Consider the following 17763-nt stretch of genomic DNA (forward strand, 5'->3'; position numbering starts at 1 on the left):
ATCAGTCTCAGGAAGGCAAGGCTCTGTCTATTAATTAGAGTATCATGAGCATCTGGAACAGAGCTCGGCACACAGTAGGTGCTTCATAAATGCTTAAGAGCAAAACCATGTACAGAGGACACTGCTGGTCCATTCCTCAGTGATCATTTCTAAAGTGAAGTGTCCGTGGAAAGCTAGAGTCTTGTCTACACCTCCTCCTGGAGGCTTTCCAAGCATGTTCCATGCAGCTCTGCGTTATGACCCCCCAAGTCATCAGACGTGGCCAGGAGGGGGAGACACAGAAGGCTGGCTCTGGCAATGAGAGCCACCGGCCTCCCCACAGACACCCTGAGCTCTCGTTGGTTATTTCCAAGACCATTATTTTCAGGGACACCTCCTTCTCGTAAGCTCCATCTCTGGATAGCTAAGGCCTTGGGTTATTATGGTTCCCTCGGGCCAGAGGGTTTGCTGGGGCCGTTAATGGGTCCCCTGGCCACAATCCTTGCCTGGGCCACGCATCAGTGAATTTCCTCGCGGGAGCACCCTGACATTCTCCATCTTTTCCCTGGCAGGCTCTCCCTTTGCCCGAGCCAGCATTAAAAGTGCCAAGCTGGAGAACTCGACTTTTTTTCACAAAAAGGAGAGGAGGGTGCGTTTCTACATCCGCCGCATGGTCAAAACTCAGGCCTTCTACTGGACTGTGCTCAGTCTGGTAGCCCTCAACACGCTGTGTGTTGCTATCGTTCACTACAACCAGCCCGAGTGGCTCTCCGACTTCCTCTGTGAGTACCACCCCGCCTGCCTCCCCCCAGCTCCCTGACCCCTTCCTTCTTTGGTCTTTATGGAATCTGCCCTTTCATCTGGCCATGTCTGCAGCTGAGGTTGGGGCTGATATTGCTGCTGCCACAATGACAGGGCCCAACTTCTATGGGCCTGAGAGCTGGAAGCTGGAATTCAGGCCACAAAACACTTCTATGATCCCTTTCTAAGAGAGACATAGGGGTGCTGATGACGGAGGTATTAGAACGAAAACCGAGAGAAGCAGAGATCACAAGACAGCCAGATAGAGACAGAAACATATACATGTAATTTCTAGGTGAATCTCTGGTAATAGTAAAGTAAACGATTTGTGGATGAGAGATGGGAATGCCTTAGGGACAAAAAGTTGCTGTTTCTCTGCCGATTTCTGACTCTGTTTCTTCCCTCTTCTTTCAAACCTTCTGTTTCTTTCTCTTTTCCTCTCCTGCTGTGTTTGACTTCCTTGTGTCTGGGATTCATTCCTAGCAGGTCCCCTTCAACAACAATTATAAGAGCATCTTATTCCCTCAGTAGGCACCAAAACCCCCCAAGGCCTTGCCCTTCTGGGCCTGGTCCCAGATTCAAGAATTAGCATGACGTAGTATCAAAATTGATGGCCAGGTGGGGCTGAGGAGAAGCAGTGGAAGGTAAGAGACCTCTGACCAGAATTTAAAAAGTAAAGAGCTCTGAGGAATCAAGAAAAGTAGTGGCTGGGCAGTGAGGAAGGCAAGTGGATGCTCTAGCACTGGCTTGAGGGCCTCTAATGAGAATTTCTCCAAACTGCTTTACCTGCTGGCTGTCCTCCTCTTGCATCTACTGGCTTGTCTGACTTAGGTCTGTGGATTCTCTGCCCTTCTGACGTGGTTCAGGATTGACCCAGCCAGCCACTAGAGATAGTCAAGTCTTCAGCTTAGAGAGAGCCTCCTTGTAACCCTCATTGTTCCCAATCACGTTGGCTGACCCTCCAGCCCGAGACACCCTCTAGGGGCCAATTCTCTTTCTGAGAGCCCCGACCTAGTTCCAACCTTAGTAATTGCATTTGGTCCCCCTGGAGTCTCTTATAAATGAGAACTCTTTGCTTCTCATCTTAACCTCCTCTGATAGTCTATTTTTAATCTCCCATATTCTCCCCACTAATCACCTTGCTCTGTCCTGGTTCAAGAACAGAGGTCTGGGACTTTCTGCCCTGGACCTCTGTATCTGAAAAGATCCTTTAATTATCCCCAGTCGAGAAAACTGAGACACAGAGAGGTTAAGTAACTTGCCCAGAGTCACGCAGGTAGTATGTCATGAAGTCGCGATTTGAACCCAGAGTCTAAGCTGTCTGGCAGATCTCTGCCTTGGCCACCAGGTGACCTGGGTTCTCAGCACCTGCCTCTAATTTGACCTGGGACCTTGGACAGCCATTACCACATCCATTGATTGAAGATATTTTCAATTATAAGGCACTCTTTTATGCACCACTGAGAAATGCTGCTGTCTAAACTAGGACATGACCAATTTTAAGATACACCCTAATTGCAGAGATGTCAGAATGTGAACAAAAAAAGTTTGTCTTAGAATCAATAAAGTATAGTAGTTTTTCTGAGTCTCAAATTCCTCATCTGTATGTGGTAGAAATTGGATTCGATGGCCTTGAAATTTCTTCCAGACCCACCAAAACCACGAACAATTTTCTCTCAGGTCTTGTGCATCACCAACTATGATGTTTCCATGGTAACTGAGGAACAAGCATCTTGGAAACTCTTAAGTCCTCCCAGAATTGCTTCTGGTGGTTCTTTGAATGCACCAGATGTTATGGAAAGATTTCCCTCACGATATGTTGGTTCTGGAGACCAGAGAGTTTCCCTCGGACACTAGGAGCTCCCCAGAGTCCTGAAACTAGGGGAATGTTTCAATAGGGATGAGTAGGAAGGACCTTGAAGGTTAGGTCAGACCACCTCTTAAGAGAATGTTATAACAGATGCGCTTGACCTTCAAACAGAATTAGTATGTGACTCAAATTGAAATTGTTGGAAGTATGAATCCTCTCTTTTCCCTTTCTGTATGCCTTATTCCCTTCAGAAGCCCTCGTTACCTCTCCTTTCCATCCATTTGTGAGTATCCATGCCTTCCTGACTCTTCATCTTCCTGCCCCACCGACAGGTCTCTCAAAAAAAGACCTGATGTTACCCATTTCTTTGTTGGTGCAAAAAAAAAGTCCATGTGTTATCTCTTTCAGAGGCCTTTGCACTGTTATGCCAAAGAACAAAAGCCCTTATCTTGTTCAAGACTTTCAGGCATCAGGAAGACAGGAATTCCAGGGGACATCAGATAGGATTTCCAAGTTGGGAGAAAAGCCGTGCCTTAGATCAGTTCCCTGTGATGTTCCAACTAAATCCCTAACACCAGGGACTTAAAAACAGGACACCATTATGATTTCTATTTCTATTTTTCCATTGGAGCTCAGTTGTATAAAAGTGGATTAGCCATAGAATTCTTTGATGACGACACACTGATATCATGGAGCCATTACTATTTTGTTAGCTAGTTAGTTGTTAGTTAGCCAGTTAGCTAGCTAGGGAGCTAGTTAGTTCAGCCATTTGTCCATTCATTCATTATTTTTTAAAATGTAATCAGCTCTCAGGAACCTATCACTCACCGTGAAACCTAGGTCCTTGGCAATAATCTACATCCAACCCTTCTCATCAAACCAGGGCAACAAGAGGAGATAGCAAGATGCAGATCCACTGACCTTTTTCTCACTCCTTTTAAGATTGGCCTGGGGTTGGTTGGTTGGTTGGAGGGTGGTGGACAATTGTTGCTCCTCCCCATTAACAGAGGAGAAACTGAGACCCATGGAAAGGGGGGGGGGGCCTTGCATAATCTTTAGCCAAGGTCACCAAAGACCATCCTCTCCCTCCCTTACTTCCAGGCCAGGTGAGGGCCAGGATTGGTATCATCAGGAAAGTCAGAGCCACTGGTGGCCACCACCCCCCAACAAAACTAACCTCTCTGTTTCCCCCTCTCCCTTCTAGACTATGCAGAATTCATTTTCTTAGGACTCTTTATGTCCGAAATGTTTATAAAAATGTACGGGCTTGGGACACGGCCTTACTTCCACTCTTCCTTCAACTGCTTTGACTGTGGGGTAAGTGCCCTAATTTCTAAGGAATTCATTTCTCCTGCTCTTGCGAAGCATGGCCGATACCTGGGAACATAGAAAAGGAAGAGGCAAGGTCACCCCTGGACATGAGAGACTCAGCTGAAAGCAATGGAAATGAGAGGACTGTACTAAACATTGACCACAGGCCCCCAGAACTGCCAGTTACTGCCGGTGGGAAGGCAAATGTGTGAACCATCTTTGAAAAGTGGGGGTGACCTGGTAATGCCACTGCTAGAAATTCATCCTAGAGAAATTTGCACAGATACCCAGGAGACACATACAAGAATGTCCTGAGCAGCTTTGTTTATAATAGTCCCAACCCAAATGACCCAAATATACCTTTGCAGTAGAATGGATAAGGAAGTGGTGGTACAGCCATGTAAGGGAATTCTCTTCAGCATGAAAGGCAGCCCACCACAACCGCACCCATCAGCCAAGCGATATTGCACAATAGGAGACAGGTACTGACAAAAGCTGTCCATCCATGTGTGCGATTCTGCGCATCAATGTTCAAACGGACGAAACTAAGCTGTATTGGTTAAGGATGATACTTGAATACTTTAAAAAAGGCAAAGACCTCAAAAACATTATGATAGGCGAAAGAAGCCGGATACAAAAGGTCACATATTGCATAATTTCATTAACGTGAAATGTCTAGAACAGGCAAATTTCATACAGACAGAAAGCAGATCCGTGGTGGCCAGGGGCCGGGGGAGGAGGGCGGGGAGTGACTCACGGGGACGGGGTCGCCTTTGGGGGTGATGGAAATGTTTTGGAACTGGGTAGAGGTGGTGAACATGCTAAACGTCACTGAATCGTGCACTTAAAATGGTTAATTTTATGTTATGTGAATTTCTCCTCAATTTTTTAAATCAAGGAAATGGTTATTATAAAATTCAGGGTGATGGTTATGTCTAGGGATCCCAGAGGTTTCCAGGGTGCTGACATGTCTTATTTCTTCACATAGGTGGTAGCTGCATGGGCACTCACTTTGCAATTATGTGTTTTAGGGATTCTTTGCTCTCATGAGCCCTTAATAAAAACAGAGGAGAGATGAGAGGGTCTGAGACCCTCTTGCATTGAGGGTGAGAGTTGGGTTGAGTTCCGACAAGATTCAGGCCCGGGGCGTGTTTGCAAGGACCTTGGATGTAAGAGTGGAGCCTCTGTTCTAGGTCATCATCGGAAGCATCTTTGAGGTCATCTGGGCCGTCATAAAACCTGGCACATCCTTTGGAATCAGCGTGTTACGAGCTCTCAGGTTATTGCGTATTTTCAAAGTCACAAAGTAAGTCTTTAGAGATGTGGGGAGGCACTTGGGGGTTGGGGAGGGGGACACACTGGGAAGGTGGGCTCGGTGGCCACTGCCCTGGCCCAGCCTGATGCCCCATCCCACCTCTGGCCTCTGTTGGCAGGTACTGGGCATCTCTCAGGAACCTGGTGGTCTCTCTTCTCAACTCCATGAAATCCATCATCAGCCTGCTGTTCCTCCTTTTCCTGTTCATCGTCGTCTTTGCACTTTTGGGAATGCAGCTTTTCGGTGGCCAGTAAGTACTCAGCAGCTTCTCTGACCCTCGCTTCCCTGGGGTCTGGCCCTGGGGACACCCCATGCACTTTCCCAGACAGGCAGGGCCCTGAGTACCACTCAGGGGTCCTTCTGGGGAACAGAGATGCTGGAGGTGTTTCCATGGAGACTGGATGCTGAACCGCACCCTCAGAATGCCTGGGGTTTAGCCAACGGGAAACGTCTGCATTCTCCCGCAGGTTTAATTTCGACGAAGGGACTCCTCCTACCAACTTCGACACTTTTCCAGCAGCAATAATGACAGTGTTTCAGGTACGACCTTCACCCAGCCCCATGCCAAGCAAGGCCACGTGGAAAAGCACCAGAGTCAGGAGGCAGAGGGAGGGGGAATTGGGCAGGAGCCTTTCTTGGGGTTTCCACAGGGAGGAATGGGGGAGGCGGGGTGAGCAGGTTTAGGATCGGCTAGTTTGAATAATTTCAGACTGCTCTGGGGCATAGGCGCTGTCCTGGGTCGGCTGGCACGTGGCCTGGGGTGATTCGGCCTGAGAGTGTTGGCCTTGCTGTAAGAGCCTGATAGAGGAGGTGCTTGAGGCGTGCGCCGTGGATTGGTGGATCTGCATTTGAAAATCGTGTTCATTGGCCAGTTATTCACCATCTCCAGGAGTTAGCCAGCCCCCACTCCCTCCAGACCCAGCAAGGTCCCAGACATCAAAACATCAAAATACAGAAAATATGAGGCATGGTTACTCCGCCCATCCTCCCCAGATTGGAAGACACCCTGACCCCATACTCCAGAGCAAAGGGGTCGACCCTGGGCGGTCTCCCCAAACCAACTTCTGCACCCCTGTGGGCACATGACCTGAGGGGCAAGACTGACAGAGCCGGGACCTCCGGAGCCTCCGATAGGTCTGCTCTCTTTGCGGGGGCAGAGAGTATACGGGAAAATGGGACCTCACTCTCCATTCTCCTGGGGCCATGGTTTCTAAATGAAACCCTGAGTTGGGGTTGGAAAGAGACCATCCGTGAAGCGAAGGTCTGACCGCTCATGTTAATGACCAATGACAGTTAAATCACCACCCACAGATCCTCAGCACAGGGTTCTGGCCCAGGAGCAGTGCTGTCCCCAAGGCCACTTGGAAGTGTCTGGAAACGTTTTCGGGGGGTTGTCAAAACTGTGGGGGTGAGTGCTACTGGCTTCTAGTGGGTCGAGGCCAGTAATGCTGCTCAACACCCCGCGAGGGCACAGGATGCCCCACTCCAGAGAATGACCCAGCCCCGAATGTCGGCAGTGCCAGGCTGAGAAACCCGGCACTAACAGATGAGCGTTTCTGGAGCTCCCTCACATTTCCTGATCCTCGTGAAAATACTTCGGAGGAGGGGAGTGGGGTTCTTTTCTAACGAGCATGCGGATGCCACACACACGTCCCCTCAGTCTTGCCCGTATTTCCATTTGCCATCACCTGTGTCCTTCTGCCTGAGGCCTTCTGCGGTCACCAGCCCCCGCCCTGCCCCAGACACAGCACCCCGAAAAGTCCAGTGAAGATGTTGCTTATACGAGAGAAATGTATCTCTCGCAGTTCTGGAGGCCGGAAGTCATGGTCGGGGTGCCCACAGGGGTAGTCCCTGGTGAGGGCTCTCTGCCTGGCTTCCACGCAGCTGCCTTCCCACCGTGTCCTCACGTGGGGGAAGGAGAGGCAGAGCACACCCGAGTTCTGTGGTGCCTCTTCTTACAAAGGCACTAATCCCATCTTGAGACCCCACCCTCATGACCTCATCTAACCCTACAATTACCTCCACATGAGGGCTTAGAGCTTCAGCATATAAATTTAGGGGCGCAACCCAGTCGCTAGCAAATCCCCTTGCCATATCAGAGAAGACACTACAAAGAGGTTTGTGGCTCCCAGGGTCTCTTTGCCGAGAAGCTGGGCTGCGAGCCCCTCACTGCAGGGACAGACAGGTTCGGGACCCACAGCTGCGTCTCCGAGGGGCCCGTGGCTGAGAGGGGGGTTGGCTGTGTGCTTCTTTCTCCCTTTCAGATTCTGACTGGTGAGGACTGGAACGAGGTCATGTACGACGGCATCAAATCTCAGGGCGGCGTGCAGGGTGGCATGGTGTTCTCCATCTACTTCATCGTGCTGACGCTCTTTGGGAACTGTATCCTCCGTGGGGGGTGTGGGAGCACCTGGGCCTCGGGTGGAGCAGATGGGGTTGTGAGGAAGGGGATCAGGAGACCAGGTGTCCGGGGTCCAAGGGGCGATACTTTCCTTCACTCTGGCGTCTGCAGACACCCTCCTGAATGTGTTCCTGGCCATTGCGGTGGATAATTTGGCCAATGCTCAGGAGCTCACCAAGGTGCAGTTGGTGGGAGGATGTTTCTCTGGCAAAGTTACCACCTGCTCGTGGCAGATCAGGACCGTGCTGGGCATGCGAGGATGGGGACAGGGTCAGAGCTCTTGGCCTGGATGCACTGTGCCAGGGAAAAGGCACCTCCTCCCCGCTCTGACAGACTGTCCCTAGTCAAGTGGGTTCTTCAGCAGAGGAGGTGGGAAGGGGGCGAGGCCCCAGGGTTGCAGGAAACAGATGGCACACTCCACCAAGTACCCATAGACAGGCAGTGGGCAGCCTCAAGGGACCGCCAATGAACGATGCAGCCTCCAGGCTCACGGCAGTCCTGAGAGGACAGGACAGATGGAGAATAATCTACACAGGGTCCTGAGGCTTGACATGCGGCCCCTTGTGAGCTCGGGAGCTGGCTGGACCTTATCACTGAGTGATGGCTAAAGAATGCTGTGATACTCTTGGTGCCAGGCATCACTGTTATCACCCTTTTGCATAATGGGAAACTGAGACTCCAGAAGGCAAAGTCACTGGCCCCCGCTGGCATGATAATAGCAGCTACTGTTAGTAGCATCACGCTATGCACGTCAGGTGCTCAGCACTGGTCTTGGTACACAGTAAGTGCTCAATAAAGGGAGCCTTTGTTCATTACCAGGCACAAGCCTGGCCCTGGACCTAGAGCGCTCATTTTATAGAGCTCGTAGAAGGAAAGCTGGGATTTGAACCCAGCCCTGGCCAGCTCCAGAACCTGAGTTCTTGACTCACACTCCCTGCCACTTTCAGCCCCAGCTGAGCACATAATGATGAAAATAATAATAACCACAGAAAGTGTAATTGCCCTTTGATGCCAGGCACCAGCAAGCATGACAGATAGGGAGTTACTGTTATTCCCGTTTCACCGACAGGGAAACTGAGGCCCAGAAAGGTTAAGTGGGCTCGCTACATATAGCTAGGAACTGAAAAAGCAGAGATGCGGCCTCTCAGAGAGCAGAAGAGAGAAGAGCAGAGAAAACGAGGTCAGAAGGGAATTCGGGGAGTGGGGAGTGAGAACCATCCACGTGAGGAGGAGGCCAGTTCTTATTCACAGTCAGCGATACTGAATTATAGGCAAAACCTGGGGCCAGGTGCCCCTTTTGGGCAGCCCGTGACTCCCTGGGAGTCAGGTCCACCTCATAGGCACAGAGGAGGCGATACTGCTTTAGGTGACACAGCTCAGCATCTCTAGGACAGCCCGCCAGCAGGGCCGCTGGGCGTGGGTGTGCAGGCTGCGCACTGCACAGAGGAAGCTGGGCTGCATTTTTGCAATCTGAGAGGTGAACGTCGGGAACAAAGGCACGTTAGGAGCTAGCAGAGGTCCACCCTAAACTTGTCCCCAGCAGCCCTGTCTTATTAAGAGAATGTGAGCGGTCTTCTTCTGAGCCCAGGAGGGCCAGGCCTAGGGCCACCCATAGCTTCACGGTCCCAGTGACCCGAGGTGTTCAGGACATGTTCATGGAACTGAACCAAACTGAGCAGACGTTGCCAGCCCTCCATCTGCTGACTCTAGCGGGAGGGAGAGTTTCCCAGGCCCAGCTCTGACTTGTGGGGGAGGGAGAAAGGAAGTCTCCATCACCCCTAACACACGGCCATGGGCCTGGTCAGCACGGAGCCAGCCAGCGTGGCTGCTCCGGAAGTTGATCCAGCCATGAGCTCATCCTCACAGAAACCCCAGGGAGCACATTTTCTGAGCCCTGTTTTACAGATTTGTCAGTCATTCAAAAGCATTTATTGAGCACCTACAGTGAACAAGGCCTGGTCTAGGAACCAGGACACAGCCATGAACAGAACAGGCAGAAATCCTTGCTTTCATAGGGCTGATATTTGAGTGAGAGAGACAGACAAAACATATACAGTGCTAAAGGAAAAAAGTGACATAGAGAATGTTGGAGAGAGCTGAAATTTTAGCTGAGGATTGTGAGGCACAGAGAGATTAAACGACTTGCCCAAGGTCACACAGCAGTAAGTGGTGGAATTGGAATTTGAATCCCAGTGGGTTTAGAATTTGTGCTCTTAACCATGTACATGTTCCATATGCACCTGGGTCTAGAATTTGTGCTCTTAAACTTGAGCATGTTCCATATGCACCTGGTTGAGAATGCAGTTTCCAGGGCCCAGCCCAAGTTCTCTAGGAGGCCTGGGGATCTGTATTTGCAGCATTTCTGAGGCAGAGGGTCCAGAGACCCCGCTCCGAGAAATGCTGGATGTGGTGCCAGGAGGAAGGGAGTCCTTGTGAGAGCAGGCGGGCTGGCGGGTCCCCCCTCCGTGTTGTCACTGGACAGCATGTCCTGATCCGACCGTTTCTGAGGTGGTAAGGTTGCTTCTTCTGCAGACATCCCAGCGCAGGGGGAGAGGGGCCCTATGGCCACGTGACTTTTCTTATTGGCGGGTTCGTCTCTGGCCATTTCTTTCTCGTTGCTTTTTCTTTGCTTTTTCTTTGTTGGCTTTTCTGTTTTACGAATGAGGCCCTGCATGAAGGCTGAAGAAGGATTTAAAGCCCCAAATCATCTTTTTCTGTATGTATTTTTAAAAACATCTTCCCCCATCCTCCTCCTCTCTGAACCGCTGAGAATATAAGTTCCGCTCCCAATTCCTTTCTGGAGGCTGTTGGCAGTGCATGGGATGGGCCATGGGGATGCTGATTTTTCTGCATGTGGGGGCTAGTCAGTGGTTTTGTTTTTTTTGTTTTTTTTTTTTTTGTTTTTTTTTTGTTTTTGTTTTTGCAGTCTTGGTTCAGAGAGCTTAAATGACCCAGAAAGTAGAGTGAGAGGAAAATCTTTGCATTAATTTCCAGCTCCTTGACACAGAGCACAGAAAATCTCCCCCGTGGAAAGGGAGTGTCTCCTTTTGTTTTCTTCTGGCTGTGTGCTAACATAGGGTTAATTATGACCTGGGTCTCTAGCCTGTACGTAAAAGGGGTAGCAAGACACTTAACAGACACTGGGTGTCCACTGGACTTCCGTTCCGATCCATGGGCCTCGGCTTTGATTGGTCGATGCCCAGCCAAGTCTTTTCATAAATATTTCCAGTGTCCCCCTGATTAACAGTAGGGTCAGAGGCAAGGCACCAAGGCCCAGTTTATGTTTTGTAAACAGAGATCCCATGTGCCTTTTAGGACGAACAAGAAGAAGAAGAGGCAGCCAACCAGAAACTTGCCCTCCAGAAAGCCAAGGAGGTGGCAGAAGTGAGTCCTCTGTCCGCGGCCAGCATGTCCATAGCTGTGTAAGTGCCCCCGGCTCCGGCATGCTCCCTGAGCTCCTCGGCCTCTGCACCCGCGCAGTCAAGGATTTGGGGAAAGGAGCCGTCCCTGGCAGGGTTGAGCTTTGGGAAGAGGTACTTCTGCCCTCCCAGCCATTTTTACACAATAAGTAATTAATGAGCACCTACTATGTGCCAGGCACTGGGGATATACCATTAACAAGGGGTTAGCGCGTATAGGATGTACCAAGGGTTGAGAAATTTGTGATTTTAAATAAAGTTGTCGGGGAAGTCTTCACTGGGAAGGTGACAAGGCCTGATGGAGGCGAGGGAGGAACCATGGGGAGATCCGAGGGAAGAGCATCTAGGCTCTGGGAACAGCCCTGAGGCAGGAACATGCCTGGCGTGTTTAGGGAACGTAAAGGAGCCCAGTATGACTGGAGCAACAGGGGAGAATGGGAGGAGACGAGGGCAAGCAGGTGACAGTGGCGGATCATGCAGGACCTTGTGAACCACGGGGAGGACTCAGACTTTTGCTCTGAGTTAGGTGGGTGCCATAGAGGGTTCTTGAGCAGAGACAGGAACTGCCTGACTCAGGTGCTCCCAGGTGCCCTCTTGCTGCAGTCAGGAGAACGAACACTCAGCGAGGATGAGGGCGGGGCCAGGAGACAAGGTTGGAGAGGATTGCACTGGTCCATGCGGAAGAGAGAGTGGGGGTTGGACCAGGGTGGTGGGCCGAGGAGGTGACGGATGCAGCCGAATTCTAGACAGATCATGAAGGAAGAGTGGACAGAGTTTGCGGGTGGATCGGAGGTGGTGAGCTGGGGAGAATTAAGGTGTCTTGGTGGAAGGGAGGTGTATTGATACCAGTATTCTTAATAGTGCTTTTGTGGGGTGCCCTGGGGATTCTGCACACTGTGGGGAAGTGCATCATGGGACACTGGGGAGGGGACTTTCTTTCCCAAAGTGGAAGGAGGTGGCTAGGAAATGGGAACCCAGGAAAGTTCATGCTCGGGCAGGTGAGTTTAGGAGAGCAGCCTATGGAAGGTCAGTGTAAAACTTAGCAATGTACACAGAACCCCTGAAAAAATCTGTACATCCCAGGTGAGGCCCCAGCCTTACCAACACTCCCAGAAGCAGCCCTGTTGGCTGCTTTGTACCAGTAGACAAACAGGCACTGCCCCCAGACTCCCAAACACCATTCTGGCTCTCCCTCAGATCCCCAGACCTCCTATGATCCAGATTGAAGGACCTTCAGGCAGCATGGGGGCCTCAGGAACTGGCTTCAGGCCAGTATTCATTATGATTGGCTATCTCAGATGTTAAAATATTTTGAACATCAAGACTGTCCCCAGGAAGTCACGTTACAATATAAAGAGGAATGGAGAGGACGATGGGAACACACACCTGAGCTGAGACTCCCTTCCCCCACCCCCGCCCCACCCCTCATTAGACCAGAATGTCCAGCTACACATTTTCTATCTGGACCGAGATACCCACGTGAGCCAAGACACCTGTAAGGCTGAGAGGTCCAGCGAAGTTGAGTTTTTCACATAGGTTGCGATACCTGCTTAGGCCGAGATACCTAGCGGAGTGATCCATGCAGGTGCAGTGCCCAGCAGCACTCTAACCCTTGGGCCCTACCCTTGCAGGAAGGAGCAACAGAAGAACCAGAAGCCAGCCAAGTCCGTGTGGGAGCAGCGGACAAGCGAGATGCGCAAGCAGAACCTGCTGGCCAGCCGGGAGGCCCTCTACAATGAGATGGACCCGGATGAGCGCTGGAAGGCCACCTACGCCCGGCACCTGCGGCCCGACATGAAGACCCACCTGGACCGGCCGCTGGTGGTTGATCCCCAGGAGAACCGCAACAACAACACCAACAAGAGCCGGGCGGCCGAGCCCACGGTGGACCAGCGCCTGGGCCAGCAGCGCGCCGAGGACTTCCTCCGGAAACAGGCGCGCTACCACGACCGGGCCCGGGACCCCAGCGGCTCCGTGGGCTTGGACGCGCGGCGGCCCTGGGCCGGCAGCCAGGAGGCCGAGCTGAGCCGGGAGGGGCCTTATGGCCGTGAGTCGGACCACCACGCCCGTGAGGGCGGCCTGGAGCCGCCGGGCTTCTGGGAGGGAGAGGCCGAGCGCCCCAAGGCCGGCGACCCCCACCGGAGGCACGCGCATCGGCCGGGGGGCAGCCGGGAGAGCCGCAGCGGGTCCCCGCGCACCGGAGCTGATGGCGAGCCCCGCCGGCACCGGGCCCATCGCAGGCCAGGCGAGGAGGCCCTGGAGGACAAGGCCGAGCGCAGATCCCGGCACCGCGAGGGCTGCCGGCCGGCCCGGGGAGGCGAGGGCGAGGGCCCTGATGGCGGCGAGCGGAGGCGGCGGCACCGGCACGGCCCCCCGGCCACGTATGACATGGAGACACGGAGGGAGGACAGGGAGCGCAGGCACCGGAGGAGGAAGTAAGTGGAGGCCGTCTCTAATCCGGGCAATGGCAGCGGTAGTGATAATGATAACCATAGTGGCGCCTGCTGTATACCCGGCACTCCCCTGAGCAACTCAGCCTTCTCAGCAGCCCCCTGGGGGAGAGTCCACTGTCATCGCCCCAGGTCACAGATGGGGAAACAGGTGGGGAGACTTGCCCAAGGTCACATCTAACAAGTGGCCTTGAACCCAGGCTGAGGCCAGAGGCCGCAGGCAGACCATCACGCCCTCATGCATGTCAGAGAAACTCCGAGAACTCTCCCTCAGAGTTATACAGCTTTTCCATGTGCTCGCTGTGTGACCTCCGGCGAGTGACTTCACAACTCTGGGCCTCAGTTTCTCAATCTGTAAAATGGCATAGTGGCTCATTGCTGGAATTAAATGAGGTAATATATGCAAAGGGCCTGAATGAGCAAGTGACACACAGTCATTGCTTGATCAGTTGATACCATTTTTAGCTGCTTTTCCTGGGGGAATTTGAAAAGCCATCTGGGCCCTCAGCACTGAAGGGAGAGCAGGGGCAGGAGGCAGCTTCCAGGCCAGCACCGCACCCAGTCAGAAACGGCCACCTCTTTTTCCTGACAACATTTTGTAACATTCCTTAAAAGGTCCTATAGTGATTTGACACCTGGGAACCAAACATCTTACATGTTGAAACAGATCATTGTTCTTCTTAGTTTTCTTTCATATCACCATTACAGTGTCATATTGATTTTTTAAAGATGTGTTTAAGTGGTTCTGTCACGTGACATGCACAGCAGGCCATCACTTCTCAAAATCAGACCTTTGCCTGGATCCCCAGGGGTCGTGCCGAAACACAGGTCCTAATTTGGTAGGTCTCCAGAGCAGCCTGGGAGTCTGCATTTCTCAGGAACTCCCGGGTGAGGCCAGTGATGGTTACACACTTTGAGTAATGACACTCAAGGGGACAGAGTGCTGTAAATCAGAGACAGGCCCCTGTGCCCAGAGTCACCAGGAGTTCAACAGGTGCAAATGCTGGCTGACTCAGGGCCGTGCAGACAACTCACATGACATGAGGGCGTTGCCATCAGCGTCCAGATGTTCCAAAATGGTAACACCTCTAGGTAAAGTTTCTTATGAAATAGAATCTAGTGTTCCTTAATTGGTCCAACAGTTGCATTCTGGGAAAATGCAATATATATTTAAATCATGCAAAAGTACTTTATACTCATGTGGGAAACAGGCTTAGGTTAAAACTAAAGGCACAGATCATTGCAAGCAGACATTTCCACCTGTGTGAGGGACATGAGAAAGTCGTGAAGGAGAAAAGGGTAATTATTCTCCAGGTGGGAATGCCCTGCACATGGTAAAATATTTGTGTACCTGCTTCTCACTTCCCGAATGCCCACAGAGCTCCCTGAATATTTTATCATTACATCTTCACATACCTCCACATCCACCCCCTGAAAGCCATTGTTCCAGGTCATTTCTGCTCTGTGGTTTTCTCTTATGGTTTTTTTTTTGTTCATTCTGTCTGTGTATACTAAATAAGTGCCTGCTGTCTGTAGTCTAAGCCAGCACTGTGGGTTCGATCAAGTGACTGCAGGTGACAGCCATGTGTTCAGTAAATATTACCTATTACTAGTTTGAATATTATTATTAAGTACTCGATAAATGTTAACTGTTTTTATTAGTATTAAGACTTGTCTTAACATTGAAATAGACATTGAAAAACAACTTTAGATCAATAGCCTTTAGATTGTTCACTCAAACTCTTTTTTACAGATGGGAAAACTTAGGCCCAGAGAGGAAAAAGAACTTCCCCAAGGGCAGCCAGCTACTAGCAGTAGTATGATAATCCAGCTTATTTGAGTCTCACAGCTGGCCCCTGTCCCACCCCCTCTCCAAAGGAAGACGTTACCTCCCCACCTCTGCCCACAAATGCTTGGCTGGTCGGGCCGCTGATCTAAACCAGGAGAAGGCTGCTAACATTCATTAACAGACAACTCGAACGCCCGGGCCGTTATGCAGAGACGTAATTCATTTGGCTAAGGTTCTAATGTTCACTGGAAATAAAACTTTACAAAAAGTCAGACACTTTGAGAGAAAAAATCCAGGATGAGCCATTTATCTGCTTTAAGAAAAATATGAATGGCAAAGGTGAAACTTCATTCAAAAATATAATATAGTGAAAAGATGTTCCAGTTCTATATAACAGCGAAGCCGCTGACTCTACCTAAGACATCTGCCTCCGGCATCTCTCCCCTTGCCGTTCCTTAGGCCTTTTCCAAGACGTGCTCTTACAGAATACTGATAATATATAGGATTGTTTTCTCTCTGTCCCCTCTGACTTCCCCCCATTTCTCTTTTGTCACTTCCTGTCCAGTTTCCCCCAGCTTTTAAATGTCCCCCTCTTCGTAAACTGTCACGGGCTCACCCTAGTGAGAAGTGAACAGAAACACATTCCATTTCATATCATTCAGTACTCACTGGCCTCAGATCCGCCACACCAGGCAGCTGAGCCCTAGGCAGCCAACGTGGGGATGGAGCTTTCCCTGACCCCCAATAAAAATCGGGGTCACAAGGTGTCCATCACTCCCCCCAGTAGCCAGGTGGTGGGGATGGGGCCCTCTGCCGAGACTGTACCTCCCACAAGTAACAACTCAGCCCTTTGTACCTTAGTACCTTCCACCTGCTCCCATCACCATGACAGCCCACTCCCCAAAAGGAGCAAAAAGAAAAATGCTCACAGTTTATCTTGCCTGAAGGAGAGAAAATGCTTCATCCTTTAACACCCTGATTCTTCCATGCACCCCAAGTTGTCTCTCACCCCATTTTCTTTACTGAGTGGTATTGTAACTTAAAATTTCTAGGACCAGGGTCTAGCTCAATCTTTTTCCAGCTGGGTAACACTGGAAAAATGCCTTTGCCTCTCTGAGCCCCAGTTTCCTCATCTCAAAAATGGGCCTGATCGTAATACCACCTTCAGTGGTGGTTGCTGTGGGGATTAAATGAGTTAATATGTGTAGGTTCTTAGGATAGCAGAGGCAAAAGGAAGCAGGACTGTCTTCTGGGTCTAGGGACCTGAGCATGGCCCAGGTGAGGTGTGCACAGCTCTTGGCAGAGGGATGCAGAAGTGATTAGACCAGCAGAGGGATGCGGTGCAGGACAGGCATTATGCAACCAGCTGCCTATTCAGGGCAGATGATGGCAAATCCCCAAGAGGGAAGGGGGAAGGGGCCTGACTTCAGAGTTTTCTGCCCCTTTTAGGTTCTCCTTGGAGACATTTGGAAATAAAACTGGGAGGTTGATATTAGGCCTCTGCTGGCTGAGCTTGTTAAAACTCCATGACACTCAGAGCCAACAGAGGAAGCAAAAACAAGACAAAACAAAGGCCCCCTTTCCTTCTGAACAGGGGGCTTCTGGTCCCACGCGTGTGCTGTCCATCAAAACGTTCACCACGGTCTCAACCGCTGTGTTATTTAGTCTCTAGGTGGTGGCCAAGAAGTTTAGATTCTCTTTGAAAGGATAGCAGCTCAGCCTGCTTTTCGATAGAGATATATGTTTTTAAAAATATATAAAGACAAGGAATATTCCTGGCCTAATTTTCATCTGATGGCCAACTTCTAAACAAGCACCGGCAGTGAATTAGAATTAGGAACCCATCTGCAGGCTGTGCAAGAGGCTGGGGAAATACTAATTTCAAATTTATTTCATTTCATGCTCACTGTTGTAGCTGACGACACTGTCCAGGCACAGTATTGGTTTCCCAGGGCTGCTGGCAGCCCTGGGGGTTCGGTATTCTGGGCCCATAGACACATCACTCTGACCTCGGCCTCCATCCATCTTCACAGGGCCTTCTCCTCTGAGTCTCTTCTCTCCTTCTCTTCTCTTCTCTTCTCTTCTCTTCTCTTCTCTTCTCTTCTCTTCTCTTCTCTTCTCTTCTCGACACTTGTCATTGGATTTAGGGCCTACCCTAATCCAGGACACTCTCATCTTAAGTTAATTACATCTGCAAAGACCTTTTTTGCAAATGAGGTCACGTTCGCAGGTTCCAAGTGGACATGTCTTTTGAGGGGCCACCGTTCAGCTCACTACAGTCCTCCCTCTGACCCCACCCCAAAATTCACATCCATTCTACATGCGAAATACATTTGACCCATCCTAATATCCCCAAAGGTCTTAACCTGTTACAGCATCAGCTCAAAAATCCCAAATGTCATCAACTAAGCTGGGAATGGGTGAGGCTCTGGGTGTGACCCAATCAGAGGCAAAATTTCCCATCTGTGAATGTAGAAACTAGAAAACA

The 17763-nt window shown here is 50.7% G+C and overlaps 1 protein-coding gene across 20 annotated transcripts in view; it reads left to right on the forward strand.

The window, feature by feature from the left end:
- CACNA1A (calcium voltage-gated channel subunit alpha1 A) overlaps positions 1-17763 on the forward strand; it is a 279186-nt gene that overhangs the window by 197633 nt on the left and 63790 nt on the right. For all 20 annotated transcript variants that reach the window (XM_016162054.2, XM_016162052.2, XM_016162063.2 and 17 more), the window contains 9 exons: positions 552-761; positions 3795-3907; positions 5095-5207; positions 5335-5466; positions 5684-5756; positions 7481-7598; positions 7729-7796; positions 10933-11039; positions 12668-13471. In XM_016162054.2, the coding sequence (XP_016017540.1) occupies positions 552-761; positions 3795-3907; positions 5095-5207; positions 5335-5466; positions 5684-5756; positions 7481-7598; positions 7729-7796; positions 10933-11039; positions 12668-13471 (1738 nt within the window). The remainder of the gene's footprint in view (positions 1-551; positions 762-3794; positions 3908-5094; positions 5208-5334; positions 5467-5683; positions 5757-7480; positions 7599-7728; positions 7797-10932; positions 11040-12667; positions 13472-17763) is intronic.

The sequence above is a fragment of the Rousettus aegyptiacus genome, unplaced genomic scaffold (genome assembly GCF_014176215.1).
Source record: "Rousettus aegyptiacus isolate mRouAeg1 unplaced genomic scaffold, mRouAeg1.p scaffold_m13_p_16, whole genome shotgun sequence".
NCBI lineage: Eukaryota > Metazoa > Chordata > Mammalia > Chiroptera > Pteropodidae > Rousettus > Rousettus aegyptiacus.